Genomic DNA, 15,084 nt, shown 5'->3' on the forward strand with positions numbered 1-15,084 from the left:
AATCCAGAAGCTGGTAAGTGGCTACATTTGCAGGCTCTAGTTTAATGGCCTTGCTGGGACTACTTAGGACAGGAAGTAAGCTTTCTGCTAAGATTAAAATAGCTCTCTTCTATTCAAATCCAGATTTAAAAAAAAATTGCCAAAAAATTCTCGTAAGATTCTCCAAATTTAGGATATAGCTGTATACTGACCTTATTTTTGCCTTCAAGTGCTGTGAGTTCTCATGATACCTTCCATTCACTAGACATACCAATTTCTCTGAAATTGAATACTCTCAAAAATATCTGCAAGAAACTCCTAATCAGCACTACAGATCAACCTGATGAACTAAAGATGTGAATTTTCATCAGGTTTTATCAAGATGAGCATATAGTTTCATAATATTTATAAGCTTATCTCCTAGTGCCTGAGTAGAGAAATGCTTCTGTTGTTGCAGTACAATCTGTATTCATGACCTTTTCAGAATAGTAGTGCTATTTACCATTAATACCTCTACTGATAATGCTTTATTTAGGAAAGATGTGCAGCCACAAATGCTTGATTTCTATCCTTTAGCAAAACTAATGTATAATTTAGGGAAGTCGTAGGAGAATTTTAATATTTTTTGCAGATTTCTTTCTAAATGTTTAATTCTGAAAACATTCGTATTTTTTTGCAGCGTTGAAATGCTAAAAACCCCTTAAGAGCTCTAAGAAAAAAGTTTGCTCATTTTGGGTCTCAGTGTGCTACACTGTGGTTATTTTCCTGTGATAGACTGGTGGCATTGCAAGACAGTATTTATTTTTACGGAAGATCTTCCTTGCTCTTTGTGAAAGAGAGGAAAATTGCATTCTAACCTATATAGGAGTGACAATGTCCTTTCTGAAAATTAGCGTGACAGAAAGCAATCTGTAGTGTGGTTATGGGCCTGAAGGAGCTTCCTACTTACACTTCATGGCTTGTGACAGTATTTAAAATGTATAACTTTATGCCTTTCCACTTGCATAACTATTCTTTTCTTCCAGACCTGGATTTTATTTCCTGGAACAAAATAAGATTTTAAGTGCTATTAATTTTCAGATTAAACGAGTCATAAAATGTAAATAAGCTTACAAAAAGAGCATTTACCTTCTTTTGACAGAGTTGTTAGTATTAGGATTTCTAAATCTTCCTCCCATCGTAATTCACTTTTTCCTCTTGGGTGCCTTACAATGAGGGCACTGTTATGGTTATTACACTGGAGTATGTCACAGTGGGAATGATTGATTATTCAGTTATGCTTCAGAAAGAAGCATAACTTCTTTCTTTAGCCTCAGTCTAAAAGACAAGCACTAATATTTTGGGGTGGTTTTCTTGGCTTGTAGATTTCAGACTTGGCGTCTGCAGCCTTCTTGTTCCATAATCAATCCTGTTGAATAATCAATCCTACCCCAAAAACCTGGTATAACTGTGATGGTTGGACTGTGCAGCTCATTAATGTTTTTGTTTTAAAAGAAATAATAAGGTTTTCTATTCTTCCCAATTCATCACCCCCCCTTAGCTACGTTCTTAACAAACCTGACTGTGGCAGTCCATTTATTAGTGAAACCTTCACCTCCCCCCTCTTCGTACCTGGGAATTCAGGACCCTGCATGTGCTTTGTGGATATTCCAGTTGCTCCTCGCTCTCCTTCAAGCAGTGACAACAGGCAGTGAGCTGTTTGGAATCAGTATTTCAGCCCAGTGACCTAAAGCAGTAATTGTTTCCCAGGATTTGCTGCTGAAGAGCTCTGGGATCCTGGAAGCTGGGTCACAGATCCAAAACCCAATGGAGACGTTCTGGGCTGGACAGGCAGGTGTCCAGTCTGTTCGGGCGTAAGTTGAAGGCTACCCCTGACCAAGTCCCAAAGGGTAACCCCTAGTTGGGTGGTTGACAGATGCCTGGATAGTGTAATTAAAATATCCATCAGAAAGATGGAAGGACTCTTGAGCTGCTGGAATCCAAGCAGGTTTATTGAGGATTGAGCGAAGGAACAGGGAGGCAGAAATAGCAGCAGAGTAACAACCACACTCAGAGGAGGCAGGCTCCGAGAATGACCAGGGAAAGAGGGGCCAGAGTATATAACTGGGAAAAGGAAGGCGTGGCTAGGGTACAAAAGATCCAGTGGGAAGAGGGTGTAAGGGAGGAGCAGGGATGGGGTGGCATAAACTAGGCCAATGAGGGAAAAGGGAAGGAGTGGTTTACAGACGGAATCATTGGAAGCAGTGAGAATGGGGAACTTTCCAGAACTTGGGGAGATGACAACCACAAACTGACAGATGATGGGCATGTGCTCATTTGCACTGGGGGGCAGAGGACTCTGGGGAAATGCCTTATCTTAAAGTACCGTAGTTTCCCATGGCAGTTTCCCACTGTCTTCCCCATGGGCACATCCCACAGGGGATGTTGGGTATCAGGGTGTCCCTAGCACATTTAAGATACCAGGAGTCCAGTTAGTGCCCTGTGCTAGGAATCCCATTCCCACTACCTCTCCCCTCTGGATAATTCCCAATATTTCCATATTTCCTACAGCACTCCTGCTTTTAGGCATGTCAGTGTGTGAGAGTGAAATCCAGGCAAAGAAGATGCGGCAGCAGCAGCTGTGGAAGGCATGCAGGGCTAGAGGGAGCTGGGTGCTTCAGCTGGGGGACGTGAAGGAAGGGAGACGGGCAAACAGGGACATACTAGAATTTGTTGATAAGAAGCTGAGCTATACTGGGAGTCTGACCCAGGAAATCAGCAAGGCAAGAAGCACTAATGCTGAGAACTTACTTTGACAGACACAGCCCTTTTCCTTTATTTCTTGTGGGTTTTTTTTTGTTTTGTTTTGTTTTTGTTTTTGTTTTTTTTGACCATTGCTGAAAATAATAGTTATGATTATTTTCTTTGCAAGGAATTGTCCATCTCCTGTTCCCCTTGGATGGGTGTGTTCATGACATAATGCATGTCCATTGGTTTAATGTGCCCACATCTCCAGCCTCTGCATGTGCTGATGTGAGGGACTTCAGATAAGAGGTTGGAGGAGCAGTTCATTTTGCTCCAGGCAACAAAAATCATCTCCCTAGCAGAAATTCATGTAAATTCCATGTTTACAGCCACTACTGGCTGGACTTTGTGCACTTTCCTCTGAAGTGACTGAAGTAGATTCACTTCTGCCCTGCAGCTCTTGCCTCTCACTCAGGATTTAATTTATTCATGTGTGTGTTCATCCCTTCTACATACGCTGTGCCATGTGTGTGGGGTACTGGTGCTCAACATCACATGTTAGACTGCTCTGACTGAACAAGATAGAGTTCTGGCTCTTCTGCTAAGTAAGCATATCCCTGTTTCTTCTCACTTAAAGATCTCTATGTTTGCAGAAGGAATCTGGGCAAGAGTCAATCATTTGGCTTTATGACTTTGTATTTTTCTACTTGTAGATCTCCAGCTGAAATCAGCAGTGTAAGAATTCCTTCATTCTGCTGCTCCTATGGATTGACAAACTTTATTATATATCTGCTATGAAAGAAAAAGGATTAAAACCAGATTTTGTGTTGTTTTCTTTGTCTTAGTGTTTATTTTGAGATAACAGTTTCCATAGAAATCTGGCCAAAAGCTCCACAGTGCTTATGTTCAGTGTAAGTAATGTCCAAGCCTAGTATTGCATGTCACTTACTGCCAGATCCTCTCTGAACCATGGCAGTTTGATAAGCATTACTCTAACAGGCTAAATTGCTTTCCTGTGTCAAGATGCTTCCTTGGAGGAGACTGGATGGCTTGTGGTGGAGCCATCTCTACTTTTCCAGTACTTCTTCACTTGTTTTTGTACTAAGGTGCCCACTGCATCACAAACTATTTTGCACAACTCTAAATACCGTACATATCGCAAGATGTGGAAAAGAGATGCCTCTCTTTTATTTCAATCATGAAAAGTGACTTACTTAAAATCCCAGTTGACTGTTAAATGTATACTGAGTGTCTTTGCTTGTTCCTGTGACATTTCTCTGAGAGGCAAGAGGCCTAGAGACTGAAAACTGAAACTGTACATCACAGAGCAGGACTCCTTGTAAAATGCCACTCAGTGCTGTGTGGAAGTGGTTTAATTCAAGATCTTAATCTCTTTCCTTGACATTTTGAGAGAGTTTTGCACATTACCTCAGAAACAAAAAACTCCTGGACTTGAGAGGTGACTGCAGGAGGCATCCATTTAATTTCCTATTTCCCACCAATATCTGTGATACTGGGGCAATTTCAGTCCTAGATATGTGATCTGGAATACACATATTCAGGTGAGCAAGCTGCATGTGGGAAGTGTTTGTTGTCAGCTTGCATGCTGAGATTTTAAACCAAAGTAGCAAAAAGTTCATTCTCTTGGAAGTGATGCTTCAGAGTAGCAGAAGGTATTCTACCATTACTTTTAACTTTGTTTATATGTTCTTTTAACTTTGTTTATATGGGATTTGCAGGCCATATGTTATTTGGACACACTAGATGTCTCATTAGAAGTTGTCAAGAGAATTCCAAGCTGAGAAGTTGTCTTTTTCCTAGAAGAATGTCCCTTACACAGCTAGAGCAACTCCAACACAAATTTCAGTTTGGTCTTTAGCTTTGTAATGTGCCAAAGGTACCATTTGACTTTTCTAGGCTTACTCTTCCTCTCTTTCCTAGGAGCTGATGCAGCAGAACGACATTGGCTACGTGCTGAATGCCAGCAATACTTGTCCAAAGCCTGATTTTATTCCAGAATCCCATTTCCTCAGAGTGCCTGTGAATGACAGCTTTTGTGAGAAAATTTTGCCTTGGTTGGATAAATCAGTCGATTTTATAGGTGAGTAGAAAATTTTAATTCTTTCTCTCAAACAGTGTTTGGGTTTCTCTGTGTGTCTGCTGTGCTGTTTTGGCTGGAGAAGCCCTGAGTTCTTTCAGGGTACTGTGAAAATACCCTCAGGATCTATGGACATGATCAGCATCACTTCATAAGCACAGGAACAAAAAGTGGGGAGATTCTGCCACTGCATGTTCCTGCATTACAGAACAAAGACACTTCAGAGCTGCTTTCAGGCAGCCTCGTAGATGCCTCATGTATGTCTGTAGAGAGTGGATTAGAAATTTGGACATACAACTTCTGCCTTTACCTTTGGGAAGTGAACTGGCCATATTTGAAGTAGCCAAATTATTCCATCGTGAATGCTTGCTTTTTACTTGTATATAAAATTAGAAACAATCATCTTTCCTAGACATCTAAGTACAGCTGTTTATGCGCACATTAAAATGAGCTATGCTGTGACTGCAGGATATTTCCTGTGTGTAGTCATGCTTTTTCTATACTCAATGCTTACTACACAGTGCTAAACGAAATGAGTGAGTTTTGTTTCAAGCTTCCATGAGATTTGCAATTAGCAGTTCAATTGGAAGCTTTGAATAATTTTCAATAACACTGCTTTCTTTAAAAACTTTTATCCTGGTATGATGCTGCTGAGTTTGACAGTTGCCAATTTCTTTTGCCATGTAGAAAAAGCAAAAGCATCCAATGGCCGTGTGTTGGTGCACTGTTTAGCTGGGATATCTCGCTCTGCCACAATTGCCATTGCATACATCATGAAAAGAATGGATATGTCCTTGGATGAAGCTTACAGGTAGGGACAAATCTTCCCTTCCTACTAACTCTTGTGCCCTTTGTTTTAAGCATAGGTTTCCTCCAGAAACAAATTAATGCTATTGAATAGATATCACACAGCTAATATTAATTGCCCAGTTCAGAATGATCTTTGATCTAAGCAGGCAAATACATGGAATGTAAACTGCCTATTCAATGTATGTGTCTTGTCCTGCTTCTGGCCAGGACGGAGTTAATTTCTGCAGTGGCGAGGAGAGGCATGGCCAAGACCTGGAGGTTATTCCATGCCACCTCCTGTCACTGCTGGGAGCAGGGGAAGGGTCCCTTCTGAGGCTGGGTCAGGTGCTCTGGGGCTTCCACATGGTGTGAATTATTTGCCTCTTTCTCACACCCTCTATGGTGCTGTTACTGTTACTTTTTTAATCTCATCACTGTTTTCAGTAAATTGTTCTTATGTCAGCCTATGTGCCTCCAATTCTCCTCTCCCTCCTGCTAAAGAGGAGCAGTGCATGGTTTGGGAGTGTTTTGGTGGGAGCATCACTCCTGAACCACAGCTGTTGTGTACAAACACACACGTGTACCAGCATCTTGTGAGCCACAGGAACAGCAGAATGGTCAGGGTTGAGGAGAGAACTGAGGGTATTTAGAGCCACACTTTAGGATAAATGCTGGGCTGGATCTGTCTCCTGCAGTTTGGTAGTTCTCACAAAGAACTGCCTGAAAGTGAAATGCCCAGGAATGGAGAAAGCTTCTTTGTTGCTCTTGAAGTCAGCCAAAAATCCTGTGCAAAAGCATTTTGAAGTATTGCTTCCTTGGGCATTTGGTAATATTTGTGGAGACCCCCTTCCTTTCCCTCCTTTACAGATACCATTTTTTCTCTACTTGGATTGTGAACACTTTCCTACCCGCCAGATGTCTTGTCTTTTCTGTATTTACTTTAAACCAACTGCTTTGTTGTGTTGTACAGAAAATGATTATTCTCTTTTTGATGGGCTCCCTGGCACTGAAGCGATATGCGGAATAAATAAATAGACTCCATAACCTGATGGAGTTATGAAGTGGGTATGTATGTCACGCTTGGCACAAGTGAGATATCTCTCTGAAAACTTGTGCTCTGAGCCTCAGACTGACCCACACTTTCATTCAGAAAGGTGTTCCATATGCAGTACACTGCACAACTTTTCCATGCATATTCAACCCCTGGCCCCGCCTGTCCTCGCCTTTCATGTTAAATAGGTCCATGCCCTTCTGGGCATGTGTGGTTTGCTGTGGTGGTCCTGCAGGGATCTCTGGTGGTCTCTTGAGGCTGAAGATTTTGGTCTTCCTCATGATTGAACTTTTGAACTCTTCCTCTCTGCGCTATTTGTCTTTCAGTGCTTATCTGAGTACGTCTGTCAGTCTTGATAGGCTTGAAGACAGGAAAGCTTCTTTGTCTGGGTTCTTTGCATTCTGAGGCATTGTTCTTTGTGCAATAAGCTTCAGAAATTTGTATTTTCTTATGCCCTTTTGTACTTATGGCAAGGGTTTCTTAAGTAAAAGGTTAAAATTCAACACGTAACTCTACAAGCTAAAATATAAATGCTTAATTCATTTTGTTAACTTCAAGTGAATTCCAAAAACCTCTATTTGAGCACAGCTAGTGCATCACTGTAAGGAGTTATGCAGAACCAGTTTGAGCAATTGCCCTGGAGCAAGGGCAGAGGAGCCCCTTTGGAATCACCTTTGTGTGATTCCAAACCACCATCCCTAAAACAGGAATGAGGACGGAGAGATGAACACTGGATATTGCCATGTGGAGCATGATTTCCAAAGAAACGTTTCTTTTTAAGTGGTTGAATGTTGTTACGTGTGCAGTGAAAAAACTGCATGTAAGAGGTCCCTGTGTTACAGCTCTCTCCTGCTGTGTTTGGACACGTTTCCTTACTAGAGCCTGCTGGTAGCTTGGTGTTGGGTAGGAATTTCAGCATGGAACAGGTTTGGTTAAGAAGTTAAAGCTCGTTTTTTCAGGTAGATAACAGGCATGAATTACAGTCGATGTGGATAGATACTGTGCAAGGTGTGAGCTCAGTGAAAAAATCTGCCTGGTCTCAGGCTGTAGTGGCTGAGGGCAGAGCTGTAGAGAACTAAATATTGCTAAAATGCACACGCGTCAAGGAACTTCTTCAGGGAGCTTCTAAATTTCTCCATGAAATCTCTGCATTTAATTCTAGTTTGTATCTTAATCAAAAGCATGAACAGAGTGTGAAGGATTAATCCCACTAAGTCTTTTTCTCTTAGGAGTGAGCAACTGCTGTGAAATTTAGATAATATTTTGTCATATTTCCTTTGATATAGCTCAGGGAGAATCATCTGCAGAACATTTCACTTATTGGTTCGGGATCTCTTGTTGGCCAAGCTTAAAAGAAAATACTTTTCTTTGAATTAGCGGAAGTCATTAGATAAAATGTTTGTCTGACAGTATTACAAAAAATTAAAAGGTGATAATATTACTTGAAACCAAAGTCAAAGAAATAAACTTTTTAAATCTTTTGTATAATGGACTATTTAACAGAAATAAACATAAGAATTAAACATTATACATGTTTTCCAATTGGAAAAAAAAAATCCATATTTTGAGATGAAAAAGCCTCCAAAGCTTTAAAATTTGTCAGGGAATCTAGCATGCTTTCCCTACTCTTTTAATTTTTAAAAATTCTAGTTTTAAATCTGGGACTGCCCAGTATTTTGGAGAGGGAGGAGAAAGTGGAGATGAGGAGAAAGTTAGAAGAACAGAGTGTTGGGGAGGCTACCACAACAAAGGCAGAAGGACCTTCCTTTAATAACTAACCCAAGTATAACAACTTTGACTGGAAAAAAATGAACAAAGACTGTGAATTCCTGGGAGAAAATTGCTAAAAACCTTCACATCAAATGCAAAGAGGACAAACTACAGAATTTCTCCTGAGGAGACTCACTAGATTTCTCCATTTGCCAGTGTTACACTTCTTGGTGGAAGTTTCCACTATCAGCTTGTGCAATCTAAGATTCCAGGTCATAGTGTCAGCTTGACTACTCCTAGGATTGTTTGTTCTCTGGCAAATTTTAAAAAATAGTAATAAAAAATGCAAGTTTTGACATTTTTCATATGCTAGCATGTACACGCATACACAAGTACACCTTTCCATTTTTCCCACACAGCTTTTCATGACTGCACACTCATCTTCTGTACAATTCCCTAGACAGGTTTTATTTTTCATAGTATTTAATTTTCCCAGTGACACATCATATGTGTGTTTGTATTATATTTAGCTCCTCAAGGTTTCTTTCTTTGTTAATTCTCTTGTCATCTGGTTAAGCATAGTTCCAGGAGTGTTTCTTAAAAAAAAAAAAAAAAAAAATACAACCAGAACTGGAGGAGGAGGGATTTGCGCACCTCTGTTTTGCAGCCTGTTAAAAGCAAAGTACTTATTTATCTGTATTGCAAATCAGACAGGTAGGAAATAAGTATTATATTTAACTTTGAGATAAATAATAGAAATAATGTGATACAAGTCTTTTGTACATTTAGTATCCTGGTTCAGCAAAACATTTTCCCTACTCACTTGCAGTGCATGTGTGGATTTGCACACCTGTGCCAGCCAGGCTGCTTCCTACAGCACCCAAAAATACTCAAAATAGGTGAAATCTTCCAAGGATTTGGCAATTTTGTTTCCCTGTACTGCTGAAAGCCTGCAGGGCTTGAGAGAGGGTTTTTGTTTCAATGCTGCATTTGCACCTTTCTAGTTTTGGTCACCCCATCAGTGGTCAATTACAGTGTGGGGCAGAAGTCGCTAGCATTTGCTGGACAAGGTCAGAATGTACTGGGATCTTGCCTGTACCCCAAACAGGGTAGGCAGCGCAGTAGTGACATGAGAGATGTGACAGAACATGTGATGTCACTGGAATGGTGGGGGAGGTGTCCACTCTCTGTAGCACATGGGAAGTGGTCTCTTGGCTAAAGCTCAAGTGCTGTTCATGCAAAACTCCAGGAGTTCTTTACTCTGGTCAGAAACCAAGGCAGCAAAGATCGCATGATGAAGTAAATACAGAAAATTATCCACTTAAATCACTTGTGGACATCATGAAGAGTTAAAATGTTTGTTTCCCCGCACAATTTTTAGCCACCTTTAAACTATAGAGACAATTGAGAGCATGCAGCATGTATCATTTTGCTTTAAACTGCCTTTTTTTAACTCCATCCTTGAATTACTTATGCTTGATTGAACCTTAGTCCCAGTTAAGTATAGGCTGTAGACACTCATAACGTTCAGTATAGGGTTATCTAATAACTGAGCAGCAGACTCTTGAATTAGTTCTCCCTTTGTCCCCTCTTAACAGGTTTGTGAAAGAAAAAAGGCCAACCATTTCTCCCAACTTCAACTTCTTGGGCCAGCTTTTGGACTTCGAGAAGAAGCTCAAGAACCAGAGCCGTCAGCCTAGCCACATCAGCAAGCTGAAACTCCTGCACTTGGAGAAGAGCAGCGAGCAGGTGCAGGTGCTGGAGGGAGGGCAGAGCAGCCTCTCCCCCAGCCAGCTCTGCCTCTCCACCGCCTCGGAGCTGCTGGAGCCCAAGCCCACAGGCGGCGGGCACCCGGCCCCGCTGGAGGACGGCCCGCTGGTGCAGGCCATCAACGGGCTGCACGTCTCCCTGGACAAGGTGGAAGACAGCAACCGGCTGAAGCGCTCCTTTTCCTTGGATATCAAATCCGTGTCCTACTCAGCGAGTAGCAGCTGCGTGACCGCATCGGTGCAGGGCTTTGCCTCCTCCGAGGACACGCTGGAGTACTACAAGCACGCGGCTGCCCTGGAGGGTAGCAGCAAGCTGTGCCCGATCTCCCCGCTGCAGGAGGTGTCGGAGCAGAGCCCGGGGAGCAGCCCCGACAAGGAACAGAGGGCCGGGCCGCGGGAGGGCCCGTGGCCGCTGGACAGCCCGGCCTCACGGCCGCACGCGGGCCGGCGGGGCGGCAGCGCGGCCGCGCCCCGGGCCCTGCTGTACCCCCTGCACCGCAGCGGCAGCGTGGAGGACACCTACAGAACGAACTTCGTGTTCGGGCTCTCCACCAGCCAGCAGCACCTGGCCAAGTCAGCCACGGGGCTGGGCCTCAAGGGCTGGCACTCGGACATCCTGGCCCCGCAGCCCTCGTCCCTCACCAACAGCTGGTATTTCGCCGCCGAGTCCTCGCATTTCTACTCGGCATCGGCCTCGGCGATGTTCGGGGGCAGCCCCGCCTTCCCCGCCTACAGCTGCGGCCAGCTGCCCGCGGGCTGCGAGCAGCCCAGCGCCGTGCGCCGCCGGGCCCGCCAGGCCGACCGCGGCGACTCCCGGCGCAGCTGGCACGAAGAGAGCTCCTTCGAGAAGCAGTTCAAGCGCAGGAGCTGCCAGATGGAGTTCGGGGAGAGCATCCTGTCGGACAACAGATCCAGAGAGGAACTGGGCAAAGTGGGCAGTCAGTCGAGTTTTTCAGGCAGCATGGAAATCATTGAAGTGTCCTGAGGGGCAGAGGCTCGTGTGACTGTGGCAGAGCCGCTCCCCCGGCGAGTAAGAGATCCCTGTAAATCTGAAACTTTGGGTAAAAAGGGGGGGGAGGGAAGAAACAGAGGCTTTGCTTTGAACCAGGGAAAAGGGTGGTACTGCAGGGAAGTGACCTCGACCTCTGCACAAGGAGACCAAGGTTGCTGCTGGGTTTTTCTCCTCCCCTCTCCGGGAGAAGGGTAGAACATTTCACAGACCTTTCCCTGTCAGAGGAAGCAATTCTGTGCAATGGATTGCCCATCCTTTCAGTGGCTTTTAACAAGGAAGCTCTCTTGGTGTCAAACCCTTTCTCTGGTTCCACTGAACCACGCTCCTACCTGTCAGAACTAGTTTTGTTCTTCCCTCCCCATGCCTCACGTCTTCACCAGTGCACCTTAGCCCTGACACTGAGCCAACCTCTGGAGGGAGACCTTTTTCCTACAAGAAAAGGAGACTGGGGGTGATTCCAAAGGCCATAGGGACTGGTTACAGCAAGGCTGGTCTGACCACACCCTTCACACAAATGTAAATACTTGGTGTAACTATTGTTCTAATGAATAGGCTTTAGGTGATTCGCTGGAGAGCTGCTTCAGAGAAAAAAAAAAAAAAAAAAAACCCAGTACCTCAAAAACACAATGTATGGCTGCCACATGCTGGTAGTAAGTTCATAAACAATGTGAACAAGTAATGACTGGCCTAGTTTAATTTTTTTTTTTAAAGCTGTCCACGCACAAGTTTTAGTTGGCTCAGCAACAATTCTTAAAAGATGAATGAACCATATTTAGGACTGTTTCCCCTAGCCTTTTGATAAAGTATTTGTATTTTTGATATTAAGCTGACTTCTGGGAGAAGGGTAGCTGCTTTGTCTTCTAAGCTATAAAGGAGTGGTTGATACCTAGAGCTACATGCAAGAGAAGTAGCTGGTACGAGTGGCCACAACACACTTTTATTGCCAATTAACAATTGCTGAAAAACAATTCAAATGTTTGGGGTTTTTTTAAGGTAAAAAATGAGCTGGGGCGGGCTTTTGTCCTTAACTGAGCAGTTCTAAGGTGTAACTGCAGATGCTCAAGGCTCTACCGCATTCTTACCGTCTGCACCCCAGGGAAGACACCTCCATCTCAAGGAGGTGTCACAGCCCTGGTTTCACAGGAGATGAGGCACAGCCGTTCTCATGCTTTTGACAACGACCCAGCTGCTTCCCCTCCCACCTTGGCTGCTGCTCACCTTGGGCTACATGTGCACATTGCCAGAGGTTTATGGTCAGCAAGGGATGGTACCAGAGCCACCGTGTAAAGCTGCATCCTTCCTGCCCCCAGGGCCTTCCCCAGCACCCCTCAGAACATTTGAAAGAAAACTATTTTTTTGTCCCATTTCAGTGCAGGCAGCTGAAAATTATAGTAACAAATAATTAACCCTGGCCAACAGCTTTAAAAAAAAAAAAAAAATTGTCAGCAGCAAATTGAAGCCCTAATTCAAGTCAGCAGCTTGGGTTATGTTTGGGTTTTTTTACTGTAAGTTTAGCTAGTTTGTAACTCAAATCTCAGGTTTTACTATATTGAAACGTGGAGAAGATTTTTGTCATTGTTTTGTTTTGTGGCTAGGATGTGACTTTAATTTCCTACAATAGCCCATTGAAAATAGCACTGAAAGCTACAGCATTAACTTGATCCTAAAAAGTGCAAAAGGCACAGAGAGAGGAGGCACCAGGAGTCACTGAGCCCAGAGGCTCTTTGTGCTGTGTGTGTAAGAGGATGTACAGAGGGCCTGGGCAAGGGAGAGGCTGACATCACCCTGGATACTGTGTCAGGTGCTGGCTGTTCATTGAACGTCCTGCCACTTGTCTCTGTTTACATCTCCAGTGGAAGTGACTATATCACAACTATTTTTAGCTGTGTGTGTATATGCCTATGTTAACAGTTGAACAGGGCTCCTCTCAGCCACAATTCGGGAAAAGCCCGTGACTTTGATTTAAACCAGTTAATGGGAGTTAACACATATCAATCCCTAGAGGCAAAAACAGATTCTCCCTGTTTTGTGCTCCTTCAGACATGTGTGTTCTCACCTTCTTTGAATGTTTGGGGTTGGTTTGGTTGATTGCCTTTTGAAGAACTGAAATCTGGTCTTGTGCCTCCTTGTTATTCCCAGTGTGTTCTGGATGAATCCAAGGTGTAGGCTCAGTACTTATAGGGGGCAGGTTCCCATAGGAGGAAGCCTTAACCCCATGTCCTGCACAGGATTGTGGCCTGGCTCATACATGAACTAGAGTCCTGTCCCTGAAGAATTGTGGAAATGGTTTGCAGAAGTCTGAAAAGCAAAGTGGAGGATGTGACAGGGAAAAATGTGTACATATTCAATATGAATATAACGTATGGCATTTGGTGTGTGGCATACTTGACATGTTTGGTGTATGGCGAACTGGTGAAATGGTTCAGAGAGATGTAAGTTTCTCATCTTGTTGTGTCATGAACATTAGCTGTATGTTATGGAGAAATAAAATCAGAAATGGTACCCGTTTATACAGAAGGCTGAGGAAGGAGTTGTTGAGTGTTTTACCTGCAGCAGGACCTGCTCCCCCCAGCAGCCAGGAGAGCAGGGACCTTGTCCTTTATGGGACACCCCCTTCCCTGCAGGTGTGTTCAAGAATGACAGGGCTGGAGAAGCTTTAGATCACGTTTCACAAGCAGTGGTGATTTTACAGCACCAGTAACCATTTAGGGCTCTTAGTGGTCCCTGATTACCCCCCTTCTTCTGCTCCATTGATGAGCAGCAGTGGCACTTGTCTGCATTAACACCTTCCACTGTCTAATCCAGGTGTGAGTAACCTGTTCCTCAGGCAGCTGGGGTGGTCTTGGTGAAGCAAGTATTTTAAATTGTTGAAGCTACCCAGAACGAACCCCATGCTTTTTTCTTGCCTCCCTCCCATACTACTTACTTGAAGAATAATTTAATTACTCATTTAAATACTTGTTTTGACTGATACTCTCAGTCTTGAAGAATTCAGAGCAAGTTCTGCTCACTGAGATTGGAGCACACCCCCCCACTGCTACTTCAGAGAATGGAACACACATATACAGCATAATTAGGATTAAAGAGGGCAGCCATAGTAATATTCTTAGGAGAAAGCTGCAAGTTTATGTAACATCTTCAAACTCAGGTGCAGTAAGAGCCTTTTGAGAATTTCAAAGCACAGTCCCAGAAAGGGAAATGCAAAATCTTCAGCCTCTCTAAAAGAAAGAGCACAAGGAACAACCTGTATGAGTTTCTGTTCTTACCTTCCACAAACAAGATGTAGGAGCTCCTAGAGAACAAAACATGAACCATGCAAATTCAATGGCATCATCAGCTGCTTAGCCTACACAACAGGCTGACATGACAATCTTCTATGATTTAGCTGCTCACCCCACTCTAAAGTCCGCTTCTGATTGCAGTAGCTCTGTTCCCTCAAATTCTGTTTTTTGAAGCATTCACTTCAGCTTTCACCATTCCTGCCTGCTTTGCAGGACTTGCTCTGCTCCTGCTCCTTCCATCCCTGGCCCTACCACCAGCCAGCTCTGGGAAAGAGACAGCTTAACTCCACCTCCAGTAAAAACCCAAGGGGCAACTGAAATCTGCCTCATGCATGTCACCAACACCTAATTTTAATTTCACTGCCTGGCATTACTGGGAAGAGGTCCCCAAGGTCACTGGGCTCCTGACCATCAGAGTGACATTCCTAAAATGAAGTGAACTGAAAACAGCAAAAACCTCCTCCCAGCAGGAATCAGGTAGCCCTGCTTTTGAGGGGGCTGGGGAGGATAAGAGTGTAGAAATGTGGTAATCAGGTGAACTACTGTCTTTACTAACTGTATTCATCAGCTAAGTGCTCAGTATGCTGTGATTCACAGCACAAGTTACAAACTGACTTCTACCAGAAAGTGTGGGCATGAAAAACCCAGAACAAAGGGGACAGCACTAAGGT

At 43.7% G+C, this 15,084-nt stretch overlaps 1 protein-coding gene across 1 annotated transcript in view; it reads left to right on the forward strand.

Moving 5' to 3' along the window:
- The window catches only part of DUSP16 (dual specificity phosphatase 16), a 62,982-nt gene extending 49,333 nt beyond the window's left edge, over positions 1 to 13,649 (forward strand). Inside the window, exons 5-7 of the mRNA XM_030263675.4 lie at positions 4,645 to 4,804; positions 5,489 to 5,612; positions 9,950 to 13,649. Of these exons, the coding sequence (XP_030119535.2) occupies positions 4,645 to 4,804; positions 5,489 to 5,612; positions 9,950 to 11,105 (1,440 nt within the window). The 3' untranslated portion in view covers positions 11,106 to 13,649. The remainder of the gene's footprint in view (positions 1 to 4,644; positions 4,805 to 5,488; positions 5,613 to 9,949) is intronic.
- The last annotated feature ends 1,435 nt before the right edge of the window (positions 13,650 to 15,084 follow it).

Source organism: Taeniopygia guttata, chromosome 1A (assembly GCF_048771995.1).
Source record: "Taeniopygia guttata chromosome 1A, bTaeGut7.mat, whole genome shotgun sequence".
Classification (NCBI taxonomy): Eukaryota; Metazoa; Chordata; class Aves; order Passeriformes; family Estrildidae; genus Taeniopygia; species Taeniopygia guttata.